The following is a 27065-nucleotide window of genomic DNA, read 5'->3' as shown; positions in this document are numbered from 1 at the left end:
CACACACACCTACACCTCAGGTAAACACAGCGGCTTGCCCCGCCTCTCTCTCCCCCGTCTGCTCCATTTTCTCCATCAGCAGTATGTTTTATAAAGTCGCTTAAAAGACTGAGAACTCGTCTTTTTTCCGTATATTTCCACACACGATCCGTTACCGCGGCAGCAGGTGAGCCGCACGTCGCCTTATTAATGACGCAGCCTATCAAACAACTGAAACCAACATCTGCACCCGGTGTGTTCAAAGCTGCTTTACCTGGTCCGTAAAATATCCACCGCGACTTGTAACGTAACTTAATAGTCTACCAATTTTTTCTTTACCGAGTGAAGTCTGTGCGAGAACACATGCACATAAGATGACTGCTGCCCCATGACATCGTCCATCCCGATGTTTCATTGTAGACATCGTCCGATGGAAACCCTAGTGTGTAACTTCAGTTCCTAAAAGCTCACTGCTTAATCACATTGCTGTTTGATTTGGATATGTTTACTGTGTGTATTACAAATATTTTCTTTCTCCCTCCCTCAAGCTTTGTAGAGCTGAAACAGTGAGTCGATCAAAAGACAACAAATCTTTAACTGCTGATAATTTTTCAAGCAAAAAATGCTAAGATTCCTTCTTTTTCATATACGACAGCAAATAAAGTATATGCAGTAAATAATATCTTTTTTGAGTTTTGGACTGTTGCACAAAAGAAGCCGTTTCACTTTGATCAATCAAAATTAATCAGTACTGAACATTATAGTTCGTTTCAGGCCAAAAGCTTAGTATCATCCAAGTGAAACTGAAATTTAGTTCTAAGTTTGTGTGTGTTTGTGTGTGTGTTGGCTGTAGGGGCCTGAGGCCTGGACCTCACCTGGAGGACGACGATATTGTGCCTGAGTTGGCACACATCCATCCCAGAGAGAGACCTGACTGGGAGGAGACCATCAGTGCCATGGTGAGACACACACACACACACGATAGAACCATGACGGATGAGACACACACCACGAACACACGCATACACACGCATACACACGCATACACACGCATACACAAACACACACACACACACACACACACACACACACACACAAGCGTGTTTGTTCCTCTATCCCAGTCGGGGAATCACATTGACATAATGCATTGCCTAGTAGGGATGCACTGTATGTTCGGCCGCTGAAATTAATCTGCCAAAAATAGCAACAAAAGCACTTTGGTGATCGGCCTAAGAAGTCAAAAGACCGAAGAAACAAGAACAATTATTTTGACATGTCGGCAGTGTGGAAGCACTTTAAAGTGTCTGAGAAAGACTCAAAAATCACCATTTGCAGACGCTGTTCTGCTGAACTGTCTCCTAGTACATCCACTCCATCTGTGGCTGACTTCTTTAGAAAAAAACACTTTGAGTGTTTCTGTCAATCATTTATGAGAAGGCGATTAAGCTAGCCGCACCTAAATTAGGAGTGCACACGCAGTGGTGTAGTCTAGTTTTTTGTAGTGAGTATACTGTGATTTTCCCCTCCCAGCCTCATACTCATACGTCCCAGAACAACCCGTCCCAGAACGACGTCCCGGAACGACGTCCCATAAGCACCACTACACTCACTAATATATACAGTATTCATGTACATGTAATAGAGAGCATTCTGCAGGACTGCTTAGGCTATGTGTTATGAACAACGCAAAGACTAACAGCCAATGACGGTTACAGGTGGGCAAAGGTGTCGCTTTGTGTTGAACAGTGGTGGGGACATTTTAGGGCTCAGATTAGAGTTGTGACAAAACACTTGGCATATGTGATGTGACAATCCAGAATATTGGGGTCACGAGATCAAGACTGGAAGATATTTTAACATTTAAAGAAGTATTTTTCTTGATGAAATATACAATTGGTAGGGTCTGGTGGTCCTCCCCCAGAAGATTTCGAGTATTAAACACTTCATTTCTTGCATTCTGGAGACATTGTTTGGTACCAATTTATGGTGGAAATGTCTTTATTTATACAATGGTGAACAAAGTTCAGGTGTCAATTCAGAATATATTAATATAATGCAGTAATCAGTAAATTGTTGTTGTTTTTTTTTTACTTACGGAATTTTTGGGGGATAATGCAGATCTGTTTTCTCTATATTTACATTGCGTTGCATGTTTTCTTATTGTGCCAAAAAGCATTTATTTAACATTTCTTGTTACAAGCTATTTTTCAGAACATTTTTAACAAATGTTTTCAAAAAGTGGTGGGTACATGTCCCCAGCGTCCTCAGCATCCCCACTGTAAATGACACATGCTGCTGAACACACCTACTCTCACAAGGGTGGCAGTCGTCCATGTTTACGAAGCTTGACAGGATGTAGCTTTTTCATTTTCAATGAAATATCTGACTCTGCCCACACAGCCATGAAGTCTTCAATGAGCTTGCATCCTGCATCTGCTGATGTGGTTACACTTTTTGAGAGTTTGTTGAAGGATGAGCTCTTGCTAGCACGTCAACTTCGATACAACGGTGTGTGTGTGTGTGTGTGTGTTGAGCGGTGAAGCCGCTGAGCTAAAATACCGAGGAGAGAAGCAGTGCCTGTAAACACCAAAACATAGCAGCATAGTTTTTGTGTTCATTTGGTCTAAGTGCTGTGGGGCACTGGGCACATTTTGGCAGACTCGACGATATTCTGCGTTTTACTGTTGATTCCATTGTTATTGTTAAATTATGCGATTCTGTGTTTTTCCAATTCTAACCTGAACCTTAAAACCAAGTCTTAACCGTCAAAAAGCAGTCTCTCTACCCATCCCCACGAGTGACACGAGTCCCCATTGGTCAGTGTACACTCAGGTTAAAGTCCCCGCTGTAATATAAAAACAGGACACACACACAGATCTCTCTTTGGTATAAACTAGGGTTGCCAGCATTAACTCGTTAATCGCGATGAGATTAAGGACAGTTCATAACGCATTTTAATTGTGTTAATCGCGTGCGTGTGTCAAATATTCTTATTTTACACCGTCACTGGTGTTGTTACCAAAGAATCTTTGCTAAAAAGATCTTTGGCTGCTACTATTTTGACCCTTCGATGCACCCTTACTTGTTGTCATGCTGCCACAGACACTTCATCTCCATGGCTGCAGCAGGAGGTAGGAACAACAACACAGTCCCAGACGGCTCCGTTGACGAGTCAAAAGCAGTATGCACCTTGCTTGGAATGGAATTAAAATATCATCAAAGCACTTCGAGCTTAAGCTAACGTTACCATCAACGAGCTAAGCATACAGCTAATCAGGTTGATGCTAGCCGACTGAGGCAAAGCACTATTTTACATTGTCGTCACGGGGGACAATTGTTGCAAACATACATAGCCTGTATGAAACGGAGAAAACAGTCAAACTGAAACTCCTACTTAAAGCAAGTGCTGTCTCATTGGTTTCAACTGAACTCAAAAATAATGTAGCTATGGAGTATTTTGTTTGTTATGCACTTTATTATAATGTGTCTACTTTTTGTACATGCACTTTTGCTGTAGAATTTTTGAAAGCAAGCTTAAGAAAGACTATATTTCATTTACATTGATTGTTTTACCTCAGTCTCGTTGCACATCTTTTGATTTGAAATAATCAAATAAATCTTAGTCAAGTTTAAAAACTAACATTCCTGACATGTCACATCCAGCGATAACACCATACCTCCCCGATCAGCTGTTTGCTGCCTGTCACATTCTTATCAGTATCTGCTTTCATTCCAGTGGATTGATTAGTTGTGTCTTTTTCAAAACCGTGTCTCCTCTGTTTCTGAAACACTATCACACATTCATGATTAATGCAGGTGACTGTTGGCGTCCTAAAGCTACCCTACTCCAAACTTTGCATAGATAGTCATCTACCTGCCATCTGTGTATTCCTGCCTCCTTCCTCCTGTGTCATCTGTTTATTTCAGCCCATCTTTCTCCGCCGGATTCCATTCACCAGACAGAATCATTCATTATTTCCTTTTCTCCCATCTTTGGTTTGGGTCTTGCTTCTTGCATCAATAGCACGGTGAAAATGAGGCCGTCTCCATGGTAACATGCCGAGCCACCCGTGGTCGGCGCGTGGTTGGAGCCCTATCGCAAGTGCTCACTTCGATCGAGCAACAGAGAGAAAGAAACAACAATCTCACCAAGCTAATAAATATTGATCACAGAGGCGGGGCTTTTAATACTGCATGTCTGCTATTCTTTGTTCAATATTTGATACGAGAGGGACTCTGTACTGGAGTGTAATGCATTATGTATGTCTCCGGTGGTTCGAGGAGGTGATGAGAAGCGCTAAACAACTTAGTGTAAGCTGTCACACCAACGCCCTGTTGCACTCACTAGGATAGATCAAATTCTGTGTCGACGGCAGAGCAAGGCATAAAGGAACAAAAGATTCCCAAATCCCTGCAACAATGACAAAATGAACTGTAAAATCTATTTCAATAATTATAGATTTACCATGACATACTGCATTTAAACCATGGGCTAGGAATAGGCTTGAACAAGTTCAAAGCTTTCACATTAATTTTCAACATCAGAGTCACACAGTCAGAAAAGCATTTGGAATGTGCCTGTGGCTGTTTTTCTCACACACACACACACACACACACAACACACACACACACACACACACACAATTTTACTGGCAGAAAGCATTAAAGAACTCAAGTTACATTTTTGATGTAGTTATGAACCCATGGCATCTTTTGGGTGACCTATATTAGTTCTGCCTGCAATGATTATTTTCATTTTTGATTAATGGGACGATTTGTTTTATTGGTCGATTAATCACGTCTGTCTGAAATCAGTGAAAAATATCCATTACCATATTCCAAGGTTGTGTATTCAGATGTTTTGTTTGGTCATACCAACAGTCCAATACCGAAAGATATTCAGTTTATTATAACAAAACAGATTAAGGCAGCAAATCCAGTCAAATTAGAAGCTAGAACCAGAGAATGTTTGTTTCTGAAATGATTAATCAATTTTTCTGTCTATTGACCAGGGCTGCTCCACTATGCCAAAAGTCTTAATCACAATTATTTTGGTCAGTATAGGAAAAGTCTGTTAGCCGCTAGGCTAATTTATGCAGTGTAAGCTAATAATGGTGACTAGCAAGTTATAGCAGTTATAACCCCCGTCATCTTGGCTCGAGCTGGACTAAACATCACCGCATGGCTGAGAGTCATTTGGGCTTTGTGGGAGGGGCAGGAGCCACTTCTGTAAAGGAAAGGACTGCGCTGGATTTACAGCACAAGTCTAAACCAGAGCAACATTGTGAAACAGAATGCGGCACAATAATCGTTCTCAATTATCTTGTTTTCATAATCGTTGGATGCCAAAATCATAATTTTAAAACACAGTTCGATTAATTGCACAGCTCTACTACTGACTAATGAATGTATCAGCTAATCATTGCAGCTCTACAACGAGCTATTAAAATGAGTGCCGTGTCTGAACTGCTGTCGCATGCCCGTTCCTCTGTCAGCCTCGTGGATAGAGGTGGTGTAGACTGTATCTGCTGTCTTAAAAACCATGACCTCATCTGCATACCACCTTTACTGTCAGTGACCGTCTGGCTGTGGAGTCACAAGCTGAATACAGGAAACTTTCACAGCTCTGGTCCAACGCAACTTCATCTTCACACCTCACTTGGTTGCAGATCCTTTTTGCTTCTTAGTTTTTCAATGAGTTCCTATGTGTTTTGTATCTTTTTTCCTTGCCTTCATTTTTAGTTATTTTGTCCTTCCTCCAACCCGCTGTCAGGTTACTGAAATGAAAATCTCACAATGAATACATCCACTGATAAAATCCACTTGCAATCTACTTGCACCAAAATAGATCCCAGGCTTGGTAAATGTTTTCTTGACCACAGCTGCATTTGATTTTCACTCTAATTTAAGCTAAATGAACCAGGTGATAAAGCAATACTTAACAACCTAAACAACCAAGGAGGGTGGCTGATTGTCCCTGAACCCCTGTGTGGACTGGATGTTTTGGCCAAACACTGTAACGTGTGAGCAGTGCATTCACGTCTCAGCATAACCAGTTTATAAGCATGTGACCACTTTAAGCAACTTTATCCATTTCAAGAAACGCCAAAGTAGCAAAAATGTTCTGTAGTGGTTAGTGCAAAGCTATTCACCCTGCCAGTGTAATGTTAGGAAATGTCCCTGAAAGCAATTCTTGTATTATTTTCTATGTTCAGACTCCACCATGTGCTAGATTTATAATCTCATGTGGTACAAAATTAAAATGAGCAAGGTCATTCCTGAAACAACAAACAAGACTGGAGCTCCAACAACACAGTGAAAGGCCAGTCTGTGCCAGTCAACGCGGAAATATACTGTAAACAGAAATGAAGCTGAATGTGTGGTTTCAAGCAAAGATCTATGCTGTACACAGAGCAAGTGAAGTCTGTTTGTTTAATAACACTGCATATGCAGGATGCCACTTGGAAGTCATGTGGCGAGGCAGCAGACATTAGGAGTCACTCTGTCTTTATAGTGCCTGTCTGTGAAATCTTGTCATGCCTTCAGTAAGTCAAGCCTCCAGCTCATTCTTCTTAGAAGTGAATATGGATATGCACATGTAATGAGATGTAAAGCTAATTTTGTCATGCTGTTGTCCATTTACCCAAAGCTGAGACAATATCAACTAGTTCATGATCTAACAAGCTTGTGCACTCTGTGTGATCAAAATCTTTAAAGTCACAGTGAAACAGCAGTTGGAGCGTGTTTGGCTTCTGTCATGTGACGTATTTCAGAGTGAAAGAGAATATGTGGGTGGGGTATAATTATGTGGAAGATCTGAATTAAATCCATCAGATTTGATTGGCCAACGGTCCTCTACGAATTCGTAACCACACGTCCCTCACCAGTCTTGGACATTCAGACCTCTTGCCGTCGCATGTTCCTCTCCTGTACCCATATATTCCTTTGTACAGATATATTATTAACACAGGAAGAGGTTTCAACCCTCTGTGCCAAATACCCGTACGGAAACGGGAAAGAAGGCATTTCTGTATTCTGCACCTTCAGCATGGAATACGTTGCAAAAGGACTAATTAATCTCGCTAAATGCATTTCAATTCAAAATGAAAGACTTGGAGGCAGATGCCTTAATATGTAAATGCTCTTAGATTGTAAAAATTATTTTAAATGACTTTATGAAATGTTGGTTTACTAGTCTTTTTTGTTATTTGTCTGTACCTATGTGTTTGTCTTTTTTTATATGCTGCTGCCTGTCTTGGCCAGGTCACCCTCGCAAAAGAGGTTCTTAATCTCAATGGGAGTCTCCTAGTTAAATAAAAATGTCCCCCCTCCATACTAAACTTCTATACAATGAGTTTACTTACAAAAAGTTACTAGGGGTGGGACTCACCAGAGACTCCACGATACAATATTATCACGATACTTATGTCACAATACAATATTATTGCCATTTTAAACATAATGCGAAATATTGAAATTTATTACCTTTTTTCCAACTTCAGATTGTGTCTCCAAAGGAAAACTCTTTTTCTAGTGGAAAAAGCAATAGATTTTATTATAATAGTACCAAAAAGTAAAATTCTCATGTACAGTTTATATAATAAAAGATCGATACGCTAGTGTATCGATAAAATATGGTGATACAATGCTGTATCGATTTTTTTCCCCCCACCCCTAACAGTTACCCAACAACATGAACATGGTTATATTATGGTGGATACGTAAGATACTTCTATTCTTAAAACATAAAGCATGTCAGCAACAGCAGGATCAAAAAAACAGGGTCATTATTGGCCAGATGGTCACTGGCAGCTCCTCTGCTGCAACAGAGTGGCCTCATTCAAATGAATGTGAGGGAGAAATTAATAAATTAGACCTCAACCACATTCTTTGGAAAAGTAGTTAGAAACTGACATCTGAATGCACACCTACTAAATGATAACTTTGCTATTTACAGTACAACGACCCTCACATGAGCTTACAGTCAAGGCAGTTTTAATGTGATGGGCAGGTTAGCCAGACGCCCCTAATGACATTTGATTGGATGAAATTTCTTAAGCATCCTGAGGTCCAGATAAGCCATCAAAAATATTGTAACATGTAAAAGAAGAGGAAAGAGAGAGATGTACAAAAATCTGGTGACCTGTTGACATAGGTACTGTATACAGGATTAGAACTTGGAAAAGTATTTTTGATTTCACTGTGTCTTTGAGTAATCAATGTTTTACTTTTTTACTAGCAGGCAAAACAGCTTTGATATACTGTAACACAACAGTGGGAGGCACCATAGCATCAAAACACTACCATAATAAATGAAAAGTCAAATAGCTTCAACAATTTCCCACTTGACCTAAGCAACCTGGTGCTTCATTCAGCCTATTGATCTACATTTGTAAACTAACTTGCACTGCTTTGTCATTAATTACATTTCATAAAGGTTTGTTATGATATTCACTTGCTGGCTTGCCTGATTAAAGCTGAGTTCCTTATTAGGTTGGAGTTGATCTGAATCAGTTAAACTGCACAACTTTACCTTAGGCACATTTCTTGGAAAAATACGTCAAAAGAAAGCTAGAAAACCACTCCTTTAGAGTGAATGGAGCACAGCCATGAACGTGTCGGACCTCAGTTAGAGCGAGACCTATATTGCACTGTGCTGCATTGGCCAGCTGCGTATTTGGGGCGTGGCTTAGCGAAGGGTCGATTGGTGGTGATGGAGTAGTGGAAAAGACGCATGCCTTGGCTGTGAGAGACCCGGGTTCAACTCCACCAATGTGACCCTGAGCAAGACACTTAACCCCTAGTTGCTCCAGAGGCGTGCGACCTCTGACATACAATTGTAATCGCTCTGGATAAAAGCGTCAGCTAAATGAATTAATGTAATGTAATTGAACAGATCAGGACCCTTGTCACCGATATCCAATCTAGCTATTCCGTCAGTATCGGGTCGATATCCGATATCAGATCTCGAGTTCCGATATTGGTGCATCTCTAGTTGGTGGAAAGCAGAACCTAAATGGAAAATTGTCCAACAATATAACAGTGGCAGAGATTTATGTGTGCACCAGCTGGGTCGCTGATGTTTTTGTGTGTTTTAGGCAAGGAGTGCAGAGATCCCTGAGCTGAGGACGGAGCCCCTCATGCGCTCCTCTAGCAGCAGCACGGCCAGCATGAAGGTCAAGAATGTCAAGAAGTGAGTAGACACGCACACACTTACACAAACACACACCTGCCTCTCCCTGTCTCCTCCACCTCCCTCACATCTCTCCTTCCTTCTGTTCATCTCTATTTATCGCTCTTAACTGGCTGTTTATCGCCTCTGTTTCCTGCTCGGGTTCCTTCCATTCCCTGAGTCTATTTCTGTGTCTTCCTCCTCCTTCCACTCCCTCTGTTTGCACTGCACTCTCCTTCATATACTAGTCACACACACTCCGAGGTGTTATCATGAGCAGAGGATGAAGTGCCAACCAAACTGTGTGCGTGTGTGTTGTTTTCAGACTTTGCTTCACCAAGGGCCACTTCCCGAAACTGGCAGAGTGCGCTCACTTCCACTATGAAAACGTGGACTTTGGCACAATTCAGGTAAAGAACTTAAAGCTTACCTAATTAAGGCCACATCACCACATTAATGACAAGTCCAATCATAGATATCCCAATGCCGAAGAACTCAACCTGGGGCTGGTCCTCAGAGCAATGTGGTTTGAAAAGGTTTTGTATTTTGGTGGAACTGGCTGTATGAAATTACTGTACCATGGCTGTCAGTCATGGTGTAGAAGAAGCTTTGAACTTCACTGTTTTTATGTTCTCTCTAGTTGTTCCCCTGCAGTGTTGGGTAAGAAATGGAAATCTGACTTTCAAAAAGACAGAAGCATAAGTCACATGTCTCTTCCAATTGACATTAAGCAGCATTCATCCATTTTTCTTTTGATAGTGTATCATGAAGATGGTTGATGATTTGCGTTTGTTTGATATCTTGACTACCCAATCAGCTACAGCCCGAACCTCATTCATAGCTTCACACACCTCAGCTCTAGTGGCTGCATGGATTATTTCCAACTCATGGGGTCTAGGGATGTCACAATACCAGAAATTTAGTAGTCGATACAAACACCAATGAAATTCCACGATTCTCGACTCCAAATTCGATACCACGTTAAAAAGTAAAAACAAATTAATAAATGCCATGTACTTCAACATACACTCCTTTCATAAATGATCATCTGTAGCTCAATAACTGCAAAAAAAACAAACAGCTGAGGCTACATAAGCACACACCCCCACCTCTACTCAGAGTGCAAGCAGCAGTTTAAATTTACTGACATGGCCACAGACTCTAACGACGTTATGTCTAACAGCACCATAACTGACAAGTTATATTCATGAAAGAAAGTTGATTTAATAATAAAAGACAAACTTATTTAATCCGATGAATCACTATTTAAATTGACGATTTTGTTGGAGGATTTTTTTTTAGGGTGATGACATCATAAAATATGACCAGATTCACGTGTTAACTGAATGACTTACACAGGTATGTTAATTGCATATTAGAAACATTATAGGCTAGACTGTTTTATACATGTGTCGTCTATCACCCGCAGCTCAGCTTTTACCTCGTTTTTTGTTTTTTTACACAAATACAATCATATACTGTATGTGAAATGTCAGGAAGGTATGAAAACACAGACTGCCCAAGCCTAGGATGAAGTCACTTGTAGGTCTAACTAGTACTTGTCAACCTGACAATTACACAAGTAGCTGCTGTGGCCTTTTTTGAGATTGAGGTGATTAGTATTGTTAGAATTGCATTCAGACATGAAAATACCTCTCTGGCCTTTACTGTCAGTGACTGTCTGGCTGTGGAGTCACAAGTATAGGGAACGTTCACACTTTCTAAAAAACAGACTCTGTCAAGGCTGGTTTATTATAGTTTGTCTGCACTTTATGTATCGAGGGAAATATAGTAATTAATAGTGGGATATTTTTGATTGGAACAATTAAATGGACATGCCACTTTTTTTTATACAAGTTTGGTTAATTAGAAAAAAGAGGGTGTTTAGGAGGGTCAGATGAAATGCTCTACTGATTATGGGAAAAGTAGGATCCAGTGTTTTTGGTGCTTGACCCATACTAGGGACTGAAAGTCAGGATACCTCTGCTGCGTTGATTTTGACATTATGTTTTCAAGATATCCCCTAACTTTCTGTAAGTGCAATACCAAATTGCTGGAATCCTAAAAATGGGCCAGAATTGATTGTCAGATTCACAGAGCTGCTGCATAAAATGTGTAAAGATGGAATGGTTTTGTTGTTTTACGTTAGCTGTTGTTCTTTAGCTTTCACCAAATGCATACAGGGACTGGCTCCAGTCCCATCGTGACAGCAATAAACAGGTGCAGAGATTCAGAAACGCATTTGTTACCAAGTTGTTTTTACACATACAAGGAATTTGTTTTGGGAACTAGGTGCACAACAACAATAAACCTAAACCTATATAAATAAAGATATCAAAAAATATGAAATTAACAGAATAGACAGAATATATAAAATTTTTTACATGTGCAATAACAAAATTTGGATCTGATGTGTTGTGCAAACAAACATTATTGGGGAAGGCATGAGAGTCTGTGTCAGCGGGGGTCCCGGGTCTTGCTGATTAGCTGCGGACGGGAAGAAACTGTTGGCGTGGCGTGAGGTTTTGGTTGTGATGGACCGCAGGCTCCTGCCAGACAGGAGTGTCTGCAACAGTTTGTGTCCGGGGTGGGAGGGGTCGGCCACAATCTTTCCTGCATGCCTCAGAGTCCTGGAGAACGAAAGCATGGTCATTTTTTATGATCCTGACTGTTCCATGACAATTTTGACATACAATTTTTCCTTTTAGAAAATGTGAGTTTGATGAACATTTTCTAGGCATCTTTGGCATTTCCTAAGAAAGATTGTCCATTTCAAACTCTTTTTGATATTATGTTAAGAAACCAGTAGGGGTCAGCAGTCAGCTAAATTTATTCCACATTGCTGTCGGGAGGGCAGAGTAATAGTTTGCGATACATCTACTTCACCTGCAGGTTAATTGTTGATGTATCTCAGGTTACACCACATAATCCATCTATTCATTCACTGCATGCATAAAGGAAACTCTTGAGCTAATATGAATTGTCTGTAGTCAGGTTGGTTCTCCTTTTGTTATCCCAGCTGTGTGTGCTGGCCGGCCATACTGGCACAGAGCAGCATGATTGTTTTACCCTTCTTTTCATATTGCTTTCAAGTAGCCCTGTCTTTTTGTTTTGCTTGGCTGTTTGCTGCTCGCTGGTTTTACTATTCAGCACAGCTCCTGCCTCTTCTCTTGAGTGAACAGGTCCCCAGAGCGAAAACTCACGTCTTCTTTGTTTGTTAACGGATTAATTATTCTGTATTTGTTCCTCGTGTCAATCAGTATACTTTATGTATAATCTTGCCTCAGCCAAACATGTTTGCTTGTTTAATGAATGTATTCTATTCATTTGGCCCAAATGATTCTGACATAATATAAACACTGCCTCTGAGTTAAGCATTCAGTGTCTCCTCAAATAACATTTCTTATGTTTGTCATGGTGGTTGTTTGATGGCAATGTAATCCGCAATGCTACATGATACCAATTTTTGTGGAGTTTTATATAGTCCCCTCATATTCAGACAGTTTATGATCCATAGAGATGTGGAGATATTCACTGAAATGTTATTTGTAGTACTGCAAACTGCCATCTCTTATAGCTGTAAAAGCTATCAGCTTTGGCTCACCTGGTCAGGTTTAGAATATGTTTGCATTAATAAGTTGTTCTTCATTCAGTATAAAGCCTTTTAGATTTTATGTGCAGTACTTGACTGAGGGAGGGTTTGGAGTTGGGCTCAGGTTGGCGTTAGGCCTTCTGCTGGAAGACACATTCTTTCATTTCCATAATAAAAAACCTTGCCAAAGGAGAATTTGAGTCAGACGAGCTTTTGTTGTGGAAACATTAGGATCTCACAGTCACTGAAGGCCAAAGAGGTGAGTGGCTGCATTCAGAGCAGCACTTGCGTGGCAGTTTTTCTTTCATGACACTGGTATTTCAGAGAAGAGTTGCCTGATAATTTGCCAGTTGTTTTGGCAAAGGGGGTTTGTTTTGGTTTAGCTCTTTATGTATTGACATGAATGGATTCATTTCACTTTTAGAATTTATATTCTCAGAGTGTTTCAAAATTTATAATCTGCTGGTGAGAAAGAAGTTAATTCAATAGATTTTAATATTTAGTTTGTGTTCCAGTAGCTCAGATAATTTATAGAGTAGTGTGCAACCATGTTGTTGCTAATAAAATACTGTTAATTTATGTTATGCAGACTATCACATCTTGCCTGTCCTGTTTGAGATGGGTGTTTGAGCTTGGTTTGGATATCATCAGGGTTGTGTGATGTGTTATGTTTTGTTCATGTAGAGAGGTAATTGGCAACATTGAAACCGACTGGATGTCTCACTAACTCCAGTCTGAACGTTCACAATCTCATTTGTAAGTTTACCTGTAACTGTATACTTGATCCTTTCAGTTCAGTAGAGCATGTTGCTAAATCTGACAGGAGTTCAGCTCCCAGTGGGACTAACTTACTGTCCATGCAGACATGGTATTTTATGGTGATTTAAGTTAGTGTCGACAAGTGACATGTTAATTGGTATACGTGCACCCACTGTGAATGAGTTCCATTAGACACACACACTTACAGTATGTGTGTCTAATGGAACTCCTTCAGTTTACATGAAGTCTCCTGTATCCATCTTCCTTACTACTAAATAGCATTTTTAGCATAGCATGCTAGGCTCTGTGGATGGCAAAGTCTGTTCGTCAGGCCATATTTACAATATCTAACTATTGGATGGTTTACCATGACATAGACATTCAAAAGATGAATCCAACTGACTTTAGTGGACCTCTGATTTTTTTCCTGTAGTAGGGCTTGGGGATATGGCCAAAAATGTTATCATGATAAAACTGTTCATATCATTCAAAATCAATAACTATCACAATAAATGTCAAATAATTATTTCTTTCAAGTTTAAAGGCTGATTTATTTCTCCTAAGTGAAAGCTGAAGAAACCTGATGTTTAATTTTGGTTTTAAACTTTTCTTTATGGTCAGAACAGACACTTGATGCCAAACAGTGGACCATTAACAAATCTGACGCAGAACATTCAAAACAATTATGATAAAATCTTTTTTCAGTCCCGTATCCTCAACAAAAGAAATATCTTCCTTTGAAAAAATAAGTGCTAATTCATTCTTAACTTAAATGGATTAAATCAAACATTTATTAAACATTTGTAATATTGTTATTGATGAAAATTATATCACACTAAATATCATTATTGTTTTATTGCCTGGCCCTATCCTGTAGTGCCATCATCTGTCAAAATTATAATTTGTTCTGTACTTAGGTTTATGACCAAATACCTGCAGAGCTAATGACCTTCCCACCAGCCTGTGTATGTGTTTAGTGCATTATTCCTGCTAAACATCAGCATCTTAGCATATCAGCTTCTCACAACCCTCGCAGTGCCGTTAGCATCGAGTGTAGACTTGTTATGCTGAAACAAACAGTACTCTGTCAACATGTCAGTGAGAGCAGGGGTTAGGGGTTAGCTGGAATATAACTTAATACATACTTTCTCACACTCAGCTTCTTAATTTTGAAACTGTGCGTTTCCATATCAACTTTATAATCAGTGAAGGGGATTTGGGGATGTTTCCATGAAAATTATATAAAGACAACAGCTGATGGGCCTGTGGTTTCCATTCCCCACCTCCACCACCATGGATAGAGCCTCTTGAAACAATAACATGATGTAATGATAAAGCTGTGCACTCACAATTGTCCAATCAGGCTACAAGCGCAGTGTAGGAATACTTAAGTTGATCTTTGTGCCTGTGGGATCCTGCCTATAGAAACAGTTTCATTCGGCACCAGCTGTAATCATTCTTTGTTATTAGGTAAAATATATTTTGTGACAGAATAAAAAAAAAAAAACATATATATATATCAAGCACTGCAGCTGTGGCATAATATAACTGGATAAACTATAACTAGGTTATGGATGTTTGCAAAAATGTATTACTGACTTGATGACATGGATTTGCTTTTTTAATGACTGGCTCCTTGATGACTTGCTTTGGATGGGTGCTTTTCTTCTAGTCCAGCTTCAGCTTCACCTTGAATCCTTTGTGTTTAGGTCCATGCTGACTCAGTAGCATCTGTCCCTGCAGACGTCCTCCTCCTCATTCAAAAGGTGCTTCGTTAGGTTGAAATCCGGTGAATTTACTGTTGATGATGAATGATTTGTGCCATATATCACATAATTCTGCTAGAGGCATGCTTTTGAAAAAGTAAAATTGACCATAAACGGACAAGCATAGACGCAGGATGGCACTGAGCGGTTGTACGTGTACGGGGAAAACACTCCCCATACTGCTACACCACCATCAGTAACACTGACACAAGGCAGGACGCATCTACAGATTCATGCGGTTTAGACTGAACTCGAGCGAGATTTTCTTCCACTTGGGTTTTAATCCGGTTGAGAGGGATGGTGTAAACTCTGAAAATCTGTTCAGTAGGAAAATATTAGCTCCTAATAACCATTTAAATGCTTATTCCGGTTTCTCTCTGGTTGGAATAAATATATTCTTTCCGTGCATGTTTCCAATAGGTGACGTGAATGAGTTTCCGGGAGGAACAGAAACATGGCGTTGTTGAACAGCAGAAACACAAATATTGTTTCCAGCACACGATGTGGGGCCATTTTGAAATTTATATTAGTAGGCGAAACCTTGTCTTGGTCTTCATCTTCATGTCTTCATAGTCTTCTTCTTCTTCTGACAGATAAGACTTTTCACAGCGAGCAGAACCAGGTTGCGCACGTTTTTTGGGTCGAAGAAATATTGTCCATGTAACCACAGCTATCGTTGTACTGAGCTGTTGTGGGACTCCTGTTAGCTGGACTACCTCTGCACTTTCTCCTCTGACCTGGCACATTGACGAGCAGCAGTTCCGAGAGCTTTGGCTGTGGACTGCATATTTTATTAATATGTCCATTTTTTGGTTTACTGGATGACTCTCTGTATTACATTGCCTGAAGGCAGGTATTTACGCTGCATCTGGCACTTTAAAAGTAGCTGAACTTGTTGACCCTGTCCACATGCTGTTGATATTGAGTTTGTTGTTGAAAGGAGATGGCTGTTTGCCTCAACAAGCATATGTATCTAATAAAATACCCACTTTCTTAAAACCCCACTTTCTCAGTACAATATTCTTGTATCTACTGTTATCCTGCAGACAGTTTGACATGTCACTGTCCATGGTGTCTGTCCTGCTTGATGTCTCGTTTGAATGGCCTCCAGCTTCCCTCTTTCCTCAGCCCTGTCCCAGCCCTGCAGGCCTGTGACTACATGATCCAGTCCGCAGCCAGACACCAGGAAAACAACTTTATTGACTTGAACACTACGATCCCCCTGTGCCGGTTAGCCCTGCTCTTCCATATGGTTTATCTACAACCTAGCATTTTGTCCCGCCATGTCGCACACTGAGATTCAAGCTCTTACACATTTTACTATTAAGAGAGAGAGCTGAAAACCACACGGGCTGGTGCTCTGCAGAAACAGTTACAGTTTTCAACTACTGTTTGGTGTGCTGTGATTAACAGCATTTGAAGTTATTCTGAGATTGTTAAAGGCGAGCTCCACTCAAAAATGTATCAGCTTCACAGAGCAGAATGGTGTTTAGGCAAAATTTGACACTAGAAGGTCGTTTTCACATTCATCTGCTGAAGGGGGAAAGTTCCTCTGTGCTTTAAATCTCAGTTTAACACCTGATGTAGCAGCAGGATGTGTGACATCAAACTGGTTTCGAGCCGATCGTCGTTCAGTATGCACCTTTCACATGTGTGATGCGGAGACTTGAAGCCTCTGCTATACATACACTGTGAATGGACTTTTCAGTAAAGCAGGAGACCTCTTGTGTCCAGCAGGAAAACTTTTAAAATGAGAAATATTTGTATACTCTGGATTCTGGATTTTTCAGTGGCAGAGAATTTTGATCATATTTGTTTTTATGTATTAAATTTTGCCTGCAGGGGAAGATGGAATATATTGGCCACATTACTTCTACCTTTTTGATTATTTATAGAGCCATTTATCATAGAGATGAAACGGTATGAAAATTTCAAATTGCGACTGTAGTGAACAAAATTTCAAGCTTATCCGTGTTATCGCAGTATTGTTGAAATGTGCTGAAAATGTTCAGAAAGTACTGATACACACACTGAACCCATCTCACCAAGTTTTAAAACCACATATAAACCACATATAAACTTTTTGTTTGCATAGATTAAAATAACAGCCAATACTTTATGTAAACAAATGAAAACCAGATCAAATGTGCATTAACAGTATAGATGTTATAAAGTATATGCAATGACCCCATGCACAATTTACATAAATACAAATGAGTCTTGTGTTGGAGTCTGTAGCGTTTCTCCTGCTGAAAACTTTTACAACCAATTTAAGATACATGACGCCAACAGCAGCAGACCAACGTATAGTGTTTTTATTAGAGCAGGTAAGCAGTGAGAGCTTGTGTTGTTCCCTCATGCTAAAAGTGAACTCACCCTGCATTCACTATAAAGCCATTTTCTTTCATCAGGTTTCCCTCAGTACTCGTATAAAAACCAAAATACTTCAGACAGGCTGAAAAATCTCCAGAGCGCTGTCATGGCTTTCCGCCATGTTTTCATTGACCCAAAACAAACCCATGTGGGATGCTGCGCCATCACGCCTGCGTCTGGGACACTGTTGCTAACTTTGGTTGATAAATAATCGAACACAGTTTTCGTGATAATTTAAACCGTAACTGTTTCATACCTATTTATGAATACATTTCTTTGCAGATTGCAGTCTGCAAGTAGTGTTTTTCATTAGAGATGCAATGATTAGTCATTGAGTCAACTGACAGAAAATGAATCAACAACTATTTTGAGATTTGATTAGTTTTTTAACATTAAGGAGTTCCCCATCTTTTATTGTGATGATTTGCAGGTTTTTTCTGTTAAACATAATTTTAAACTAAATTTTTTTCTGTTTTGGACCGTTAGTCCAACAAAACACGCAACTTGCATCATCTTCTTGGGCTTCAAGGAAATAGCATTAGAAAATTTGGAATTTTTCACATTTTGTACATTAAACGTTCAGTAGTGAATATATTTGGCAGATTAATCGATAATCAAAACAATTGTAGTTGTAGCCCGACTTACTGAAAGCGACACAACCCATTGTAGGTATCGGAGAGGGAATGGGGCGTTGGGGCGTACAGTGCCAGGTACAGGGGATTGCGGAGCGACCGGGCACGGTGCAGAAGGTCGGTGATGAAGCATCTGCTGGCATTTCCTCGCGTCTGGGTCATTCCAGCATACTGTATCTGTTTCTGCTGGGGTTTCCCAAAGCAGTTTTTTCCAGGTGTGCTGTCTCAAGTACTTAGTGCAGTCTCACATATGATTTCCACACACTCGGGACGCACTGAACGAAACAAACCAAGGTTTTTACGCAGTGGCTGCTGTCCCTCCCAACTCTCCATGGCCGAAACCATTAAAACACGCAAAACCCTCATTTAAATACTGCCACCTCCATTGTGTTTGCTCCTGTTGTCATCTATGCAATAATTCTTAGTAAATCACCCATAACAGGTGCTAAAATTGCACGTGCAATATTTTAGAATGCTATGAATGTAAATTTTGCAGATACGGGTGTTCATAGATGTGATAAGTGGCCTAAGACATTTTACGTGTGTCACAAAGACAAAGACAGAAGGGTGGTGCATCCAGCCTCTGACAATAACCACGGCAGTCAATCTGAGTTTAACAGCTGTGAAGGGGTCCCCCCTCTCTCATCTCGACAACAGTGCATGCAATTAAAAAGGCTGTGATTTTAGTGTGCGGGAGAATGAGAGCAGTAGGCTGTATGTATGCGTGCGGCCATGCATGTGATAAAGACTGACGGCCCCCTCATCCATTCTTTAAGCCAGCTCACTGTGTGTTGCTGTACGGCTGATGTGTCTCAGCTGCGTCTACCTTCAGACTCTGATCTGACAGAAACAGTCTGGAGAGGGAGGGGATTTCCTTGTCATCTTGTCTGTGCTCTCAACCATCCATTCATCCATCCTTCCATCCATCCTTCAATCCATCCATCCTTCCATCACTGACCTGCCTGTATCCGCCTGCTAGCTGAGCATCGTGACACAATAAGCTCCTACTACCCGCTCACCCTCCTCACTCACAAAGCAACAAGAGAGATGCATAGAGATGAATTCCCTCCCCCGGTGGCACCCAATCCATCAACTGCAGCACTAGACTGAAGACAGCACCGGGCTGCACACACCCAGGCAGGCTGTCCTTTAAGGCACATGGTTGACTAACCGCCCGATCCACAAAATATGCATGGCAATAATCTGCGTTTTTGCAGAATGAGTTTGCTAAAGATAAAATAAAGATCAATATTAGATTATTTTTAACTGTATAATTGTTCAGCTACAGCAAAAGCAAAGCAAACTCAGAGCCATGGCCTGCAAAGATATGATGTCAAACCCTCTATCACATGTTCATTCAGAGAACCTCTCTCCACTCCTTGTGAGCAGAGAATGATGTAACGGTTAGGCTCATTCTGCCCTTGTTAGAGGAAACAAAAGAGCAGCCAGAGCGAGCGCGCGCACACACACACACACACACACACACACACACACACACACACACACACACACACATAACCTCTCTCTCTGTGTCTCTCATGGTTGTTATTGGTGGACAACAAGAAGGGTTGAAAATGTGGGTGTCCTCCAAGCCAGAATGCACATTATGAAGTGGTACAGAATCTATTCAGTTAAGAGTTCACTGTTGAAAATATGATTCATGATGGAAAACCCAGCTCAGTTAGTCATGAAATGGTTAGCACATTTTACCAATATTTTTAATTCAATTGTGGTTAATTCATTATTTTAATTGTCACACAGTATTAGTTCAAGATTATGCTGCTGCAGTTTGATAAACATTGATAAACGAGATCCAGTAGACCTTTGAGAAATTACAAACAAATCATTTAGAAAAAGTAAAGCCTACTCTTTACGGCTGCTTGAAACAGCTTGAGATCTTAAAACAAAGGTTTAAAGTGACTTTCTCTTTCAAGATTGTTTCATTTGAATAGCTTTTAGAGAAATCGTCACTGTTTCACAAAACAAGTACAGACGAAAGCTCCTGAAAACAAAGGAAAAAAAGAACATTCAATTACTATTTATTTTAGAGTTTAACAGTCAAAATCTCAGCTAATCTGTTTATCAGGGCTGTTTGTGTGTGATTTGATCAGATTTGATTGACAGCAGCCTGGAAACTAGAACCCAACCAATATGGGATTTTTAAGACTGATAACTGATATTTCAGGTTTTTAAAATCTGATATATTGACCGATATTCTTTATCCCTTCTTTTCAGAAACCCATAACATAAACAAAGATTATCCCTAATGTTTGTTATGTGTAGTTATGAGATCTAACCAAGATAACATGACATAAGATTAAAACTAAACTTTTTTAATTGTTATAAATAGTACTTTGAATGAGTACAGCTGATTTTGTCAGCTGATTGCTCTGTTTTGTGGAGGACTTGTGTTCCAAACAAGTGCATTGCCAGCAGGGGAGTTGCAGAGGGCCCTCTGGTGGACAAGCTATGCAAGGACCACACTCATAGAATGACTGAAAGATCTGTCTCTACTTCTCTCGGGCTCTACTGGAAACATCAGGAAAAGCCCAACAACTGTGAAGAAGAAACTGTGTATTTTTGTGAAACAATTTGAAAATTCAATGTTCCTCCCCCACCCCCATTTTGCTACCCCTTAGATTTATCACTGGTACTTCTGAAAACTGTAAGGTGATATTGGTAATATTCAAGATTTTCATTGGCCAACATGTCTGATGCTACACAGCTGTATGCTTTAGTACGGCACCTCCCAGACATTACTCATTGATTCAACAATGTGTTTAATACTGTGAATTTATATTCCACAGATTCTCTGTTGAATTGTCTCTGTCTCTTGGTGTTTTTTACACCTCTAGCTAAACTGGAAACTTATTCCTTTTAGGATTTTTCCAGAGAAATTCTTACATAGCAAATGTGAAAACTGTCTGCGTATGTATTTATGCACCAAACGTGTGTGTCAAATACATCATGGCTGTGTACAGATGTACATGCATGTTCCCAAAGTGATATTCATGTTCTCCTTCACTTGTCCACTAAACTGACATCCAGCCAGTCAGCAAGAAAAAAGACCTAAACTTTGTTCCATACACTCTCTTATGGAATTTGCAGCTAGACCGATTTATATCCCTTCCCTCCTTCACACTTGACAGACCGTCCTCTCCTCTCTTACCTGACCTGGGGGGGCCTTCTGTGGGGAAGTGCCTGGGATGTGGGAACATTTAACTGCTGAGCTGGCTGCTGGAGTAACTGCTGCTCTCCAGGACAGCTGAAAGCATGTTTGGAACGCCTTACCCCTTTCTGGCCTCCTGAAAATAAAGTCGGGATTGAAAAGACAAAATTGCAATATCCGCTTGACATATTGATGTTTTTGGTGTTTTCTTCATTCCAGTCATTCTGTAAAACTGGAATGTTGAGGTGGCCTGAAAGAATACAGTCCACTTAGCTTCAGAGATCGTGACTTGTGCCCTTTCTCTGCAATATCTAACACATGGGTGTGATTGTAGTGGGCCTAAAGCTAACAGCGAGATGGGATAACAGCAGTGTGCTGAGTGGCCTGAATTAGTAGGATGCACATATTGACTCATTGTACTCTCTGTGCTAACGTGGAAATACATTTTTAGCCCCACTCAGTGCCCATACATCTGAGGGTTATTCTGTGTTTGGTCACTGCCCTTGACTTGTACTTCTGTGTGAATGTACACTCTGTATGTGAGCGCATGTAGACTACAGTAAACAAAATCTTTCTCCTAATGGGATTTGTTTTGTGGACCTGCTCCAAGTCATGATCTCACCCCCTTACAGTGATCTGTTTCAGTGGTTAAATCCCATTGCACTCCTCAGTCCCTTATGAGATCCATTTTTATAGCTTTAGTAATGATTTTTGATGTAGCTCCTTCGCACTTCCTCCTTTAGGTCTGAAGTACTGCAACAAAGCCCCCGCAGGCAGTCCTGCGCTCGAAACCCCTCTAGTTCTGCAGTCTGGTAAAAATATCAGAGTGAAAATATAGTCATGGGAGACCAGCCATTATTTTAAACTGCAACATTTCTCCGTCTCCTTTTCTGCAAACGTCCATCCCCACTTTTTTGAAAAGAAAACATTAAGGTGAGGCTTCAGCCTATGTGGCCTATTCATAATTACTGTTGAGTCACGAACATCATTGATATCATTGAGTCAAAATTCCTTTAGTCTGACTAACAGATTGAGGTCTGTTTTTACATCATAGACAAAATTAGAAAGACATCATTTATCAAACAGAGTGGTTTAGTTGCCAGAGCCTGTCGTTGTTTTGCATCACAATAATTGTAGCTTGTTTTGTTGTGGTCATCTCATCCACCAACCGCGAAGAGTTTGAACAAAGTCAGCAAGCTTTTTAGTGCTCAGTAGTTGCATTTGGTTTGGTTTGAGAAGTTGTCCTACCTAGGGTAGGGTTTTTGGTGTAGAGCTGAGTTTGCCTGGTTAGCTCCCTTATGTCACAGTTTCAGCAGAGAAGGGGGGGAATCGTGGGAAATGTATTGAAAGCACAGAGGAACGCTGTGGGCCAACAAGCACTGCTGCTCTTAAGGGTTTAAGACAGTGTTGGGATGTTATTTAATCTAAAAAAATTAGGATTATTTGAAAAATCCAATGGACATTAGCCCCTGCTAGTTCCTCAAGCATTTCTGCTGATACAGTACTGGCATTGTTTGTATTAGCCGTGCCAGCAGTGCAGCTCCAAGGATGGCTGCTCAGTGCACAACTTTAGTCCAAGCCTTAATATCTTAATATCTATTCCATGGTTTTGCTCAAGCTTTTCTAAAGGCATCTATAGTTCCTAGATCATGTATCCTGCTGACTGGTATTCCCCGGACTTATTGTCTCCAAAACTATGAGATGGATTGCTGTGACATTTGGTGCAGTCATTCGTGGTCCCCTCAGGATGAATTGTCAAAACTTTTGTTCTGCATCATCACATCAAAGTTTGAGTTTATCCAAAACATCGGTCAATGACCAAAAACCTGTGAAACTATGACATTCCCATCCCTTAGCTGTACTTAATGTTCATTGCTAATCATTAAATGCTAGCATGCTAACACTCCAAACTAACCATGACAGTGACAAAGGCAAACCTAATACCTGCTCATCATCAGCATGTTAGCATTGTAGCTGTGTGCATGTTAGCATTCACTCAAGCAGCAGTGCATGACTGTAGACTTGTGGTCTGTTTTTTGATTTTTTGTTTGAACTCCCTCCAATTAACCTACTAGGAGCTGCCACATCTAATGCAATCTGTTTCAAAGATAGCATTGTAGTCCTTATTGTAGTTCTAATTAAGGAGTCCTCATATCCACGATTGGAGTTCATCATGGGTGTTGCTGTAGGACTTCAGTACTAGGGCACACACACTGTGAATGATTGACAGTCACAGCTGCGTGCTGAAAATGTATAACTGGTGAATCATACACCGTAATGAGAAAAAAAGAATCAGGATCAGAAAATGGCAAACAAAACATATGGTCAGTCCACAGTTTCTATCCATTTTCCCCCAATAATTTTCTTTTGGCTGAATGTACTCCAATAGTCATATTCCGTATTAAAATCTGACCTCTTTTGAATAAAACAGTAATTTGATGGGGGCTGTTGCTTTTTGCATTAAACTTGAGCTGTGGTTACATTTCCTGGACATCTGACCTCCCCATATGTGGTTTGTGATAAATCAGTCCAACCTGTCACTGGCATGGCAGAGCGGAGAGCTGAATGAACTGGGTCATCATTGGATTATCGTTTGATATTCATAAGCAGACTTGTAGTAGAGAATGATTTGGCCAGTCCACCTAGACATCCCTGAGCTAACTGAAAGGACCAGCTCGTTCTGAACACTGCTTTTTTTCAGGAAAGCTGGGACAAACTGGGCTCAGACGTGACTGTAAGCAAGTTGATACATTGCTGCACTTCCGCTGTAAGTGTTTGGTAGCAGGTGGTTAGAGGAACCTTTTTTTGAAGTTTTTATCAGATTCGTTTCAGGAATGAAGGTTGCAGCAATAAAAGTAAATCAATTAGTTTGCGATGTTTAATTGAACTATGTGGATGACTTTCCTTCTTTTGTTGGATTTGTTTTCAGCTCAGAGAAACGCACACACATTTTGCATGTTAGTGAAGCAGCACAGGGAGGGATTTAGTGAACGCTGTAGGTCCCATGCAGCTCTTTGTGGCCTCTTTTGGCTTCCACATGTCCTCCTCTGTGAGGCTGGCCCTTTGCTTAGATTTCTGCTTTCCTCTCCAGCAATAGGTCTTTTTAATCCATCTCGCACATATGAAGTCATCACAGCTGATGCAACCAGCACTTGTTTTTTTTTTCCTTTTCTTTTTGAGGTATGGCTGCAACCTGAGAGCAGGCTGTTCAGCAGAGGCAACTTTAAGGTTATATTTTTGGTGACTCTATTTCTACTGTGCAAGTGTGGTAGACTTGCGAGCTACCACACTCCATGGTTATTTATTGTGGAGTGAATTTTCAAATCCAGGGTTTGGTCGCGTAGAGTTAGAGTTAGCTTCCCATTATTTGCTGCATTTGCAAAGCATCAATTTTTCAATAAATTACAACTGTGCAGAAGGACAGCACAGAGAGCACAGTACATGTGGAAGGAAAGAAAACTGCTCTCTTGCAAGTGCACCCCCTCTCCATTTTTTTCTGTTAGCCCCTACCCTCTCCCTCTCCTCTGCTTCTTTTTGCTCTCTCTTTCTCTCTCTCCATCCCTGGTCTTTGTCCTGGGAGCGTACCAACCAGAGAGGGGGAAGAAGAGGAGAGAAGGGGGAGGGGTGAGCCAGCATGTCAGACGGGGAGAGGAGGGTAAAGGGAGAGAATAGCATGTGGCGGAACGACAGAGAAAGCAGACTGTGGGGTTGTCAGAAGAACAAAACTGAAAGCTTTTTGTTCTTTAAAAAAATCTGGTCGTTCCCTCCCGTTATTTCCTGCTGCTAATCAAGTTGGGTGTTAAAGTTGTGTGGAGTGGCAGCCATCAGAGAAAGGAAGCCAACAAGAGAAAAGGACAAGAAAATCAGGATGGGGCATCACAATGGTAGGATGGGAGAGAGGGCAAAATGGAGGAGATGAAAGCTGTCCCGTTGAGGAATCCACCAAATCACAGCCTCCTTTCATCCTCCCAACACCACCACCGCCGCTGCTGCTGCTGCTCTTGCTCCTGCTAATATTGTAGCCTCCCGCCCTCTGTCTCTGAATCCTACGCTGGGAGAGCTTACCCTGTATGTGATAGAAATTGGAGAGCTGACATTTACATCCTGCCGAGGGGAACTGTGTTCAGGAGCGAAACAGGACCCTGCGAGACGGGATGTACATTCTTGCACTCGAAACGCACACTTCCTCAGAGAAATAGAGACTGGGGACAGGTGTTGGAGTGTTGATGAGGGGTAAACTCTGAGCATGAAGCTGCACGGGATGAAGGGAAGGAAAGTGTAGGAACTAAAACGAGGAGGGAGTGAGAACCAGACCTAAACTGCTGTGAGTACAAAGTGTTTTTCTGTCTTTTAGTCTGTGCCATTTGGTTCTTTTCTTTTGCTTTTCTGCTGCTGCTCTGCAGTCATCAGTTCAATGCTTCCCCCTTGTCCTTGTGTGCCTGCAGGACTCATCAAAATAGCATGTGTCCAAAATATGGCTTTTGGATTCAGCTTTTTCCCCCCTGCAGAAACCTTTGTTAGAGGGACAGTGCAGCTTCACCTGAAATGACCACTATGGATGGGATTTCTCTTTGTTTTGGGAATTTAATGAGCCTCCTCTTAGGATGTAAACAAGAAGAAAGCACATACCACCCACTGATGTGTATTTATTCCAACATGACCATATACAGCTTGAGGACAGGCAGTGATTTTATAATTCCAGTGATCTTTCTTAGGGCAGTTTCATTGCCTTCATGTTTATTTTTCCTTTGTTACCATAATGTAGAGTTTGAACATGAACCCAGTGCATCCAGAATAGCCAATGGTTCTTTAAAATTTAGTATTATGTTTTGGGAAGTTCAACCTGTTTTTACTTTTATTGTAGAATTATGAAAATCCAGTTTGCCCAGGTCTGGCAAGATTGTAGCTCCCTTTGCTGTTAAGCTTTGCTGGGACTACAGGGACAATGTGTGCTAGTGCAGTGCAGGTTGGACTGAAATCAAATTATAATGTGGTGTGTTGCATGAAGTGCAGAAAACGGGCCTAGAGTGGTAGACAACCTGTCTAGCAAGCCACTCAGTTTGGGCACACTGGATCTGGCCCTGGATCTCATCACAAGGTGTAATTTGGATAAACTAGTGGCTAAAAGCAGAAGCACTTGCTGAAATGCTGACAGTCTCATGTCTAGCAGGCACTAGTCTTTGTATCTATCTGTTTCTTTTACTCCTCTTAAAATAATGTTTCTGAAAGCACTAACTTTAAAATAATAAAGGCTTTGTCAGCAAATGTAGCGTAGACAGTTTAGGAATTGAGACCTGTGGCTAAATATGTCTGTGTCTCTATTATGTCCTACATATTCTATTTTCACAATATGACAAGTATCTTCCTGCAAAGTCCCTCAGAAGAGTGGAACTGTACATGCCGGTATTCTGTTCATACATATACTGTGTGAGTTTTATGAGGAGTAGACTACCCAGGTAAACAATTCATGAATTTAAAGCTCTAGCATGGACTTTGTTTATCTGCAGAAAATAAAATGTCCTGTCACCCTCTGGTGGTTGTGTTGAAGGATTATTATGGAGAGGAGCATTTTATAGAGAGAATTTTTGGCTCACTGGAGGTAAAGTCAGGTCTCAGAGCCTCC

General features: G+C 40.8%; 1 protein-coding gene across 5 annotated transcripts in view; it reads left to right on the top strand.

Moving 5' to 3' along the window:
* Positions 1 to 27065, top strand: part of arhgap32b (Rho GTPase activating protein 32b) — a 229049-nt gene that overhangs the window by 153777 nt on the left and 48207 nt on the right. For all 5 annotated transcript variants that reach the window (XM_046039714.1, XM_046039713.1, XM_046039709.1 and 2 more), the window contains 3 exons: positions 833 to 938; positions 9078 to 9172; positions 9477 to 9561. In XM_046039714.1, coding sequence (XP_045895670.1) covers positions 936 to 938; positions 9078 to 9172; positions 9477 to 9561 — 183 coding nt within the window. In that variant the 5' untranslated portion in view covers positions 833 to 935. The remainder of the gene's footprint in view (positions 1 to 832; positions 939 to 9077; positions 9173 to 9476; positions 9562 to 27065) is intronic.

This window comes from Micropterus dolomieu, linkage group LG23, assembly GCF_021292245.1.
Source record: "Micropterus dolomieu isolate WLL.071019.BEF.003 ecotype Adirondacks linkage group LG23, ASM2129224v1, whole genome shotgun sequence".
Taxonomy (NCBI): domain Eukaryota; kingdom Metazoa; phylum Chordata; class Actinopteri; order Centrarchiformes; family Centrarchidae; genus Micropterus; species Micropterus dolomieu.
This window is presented reverse-complemented; position numbering and strand designations above follow the sequence as displayed.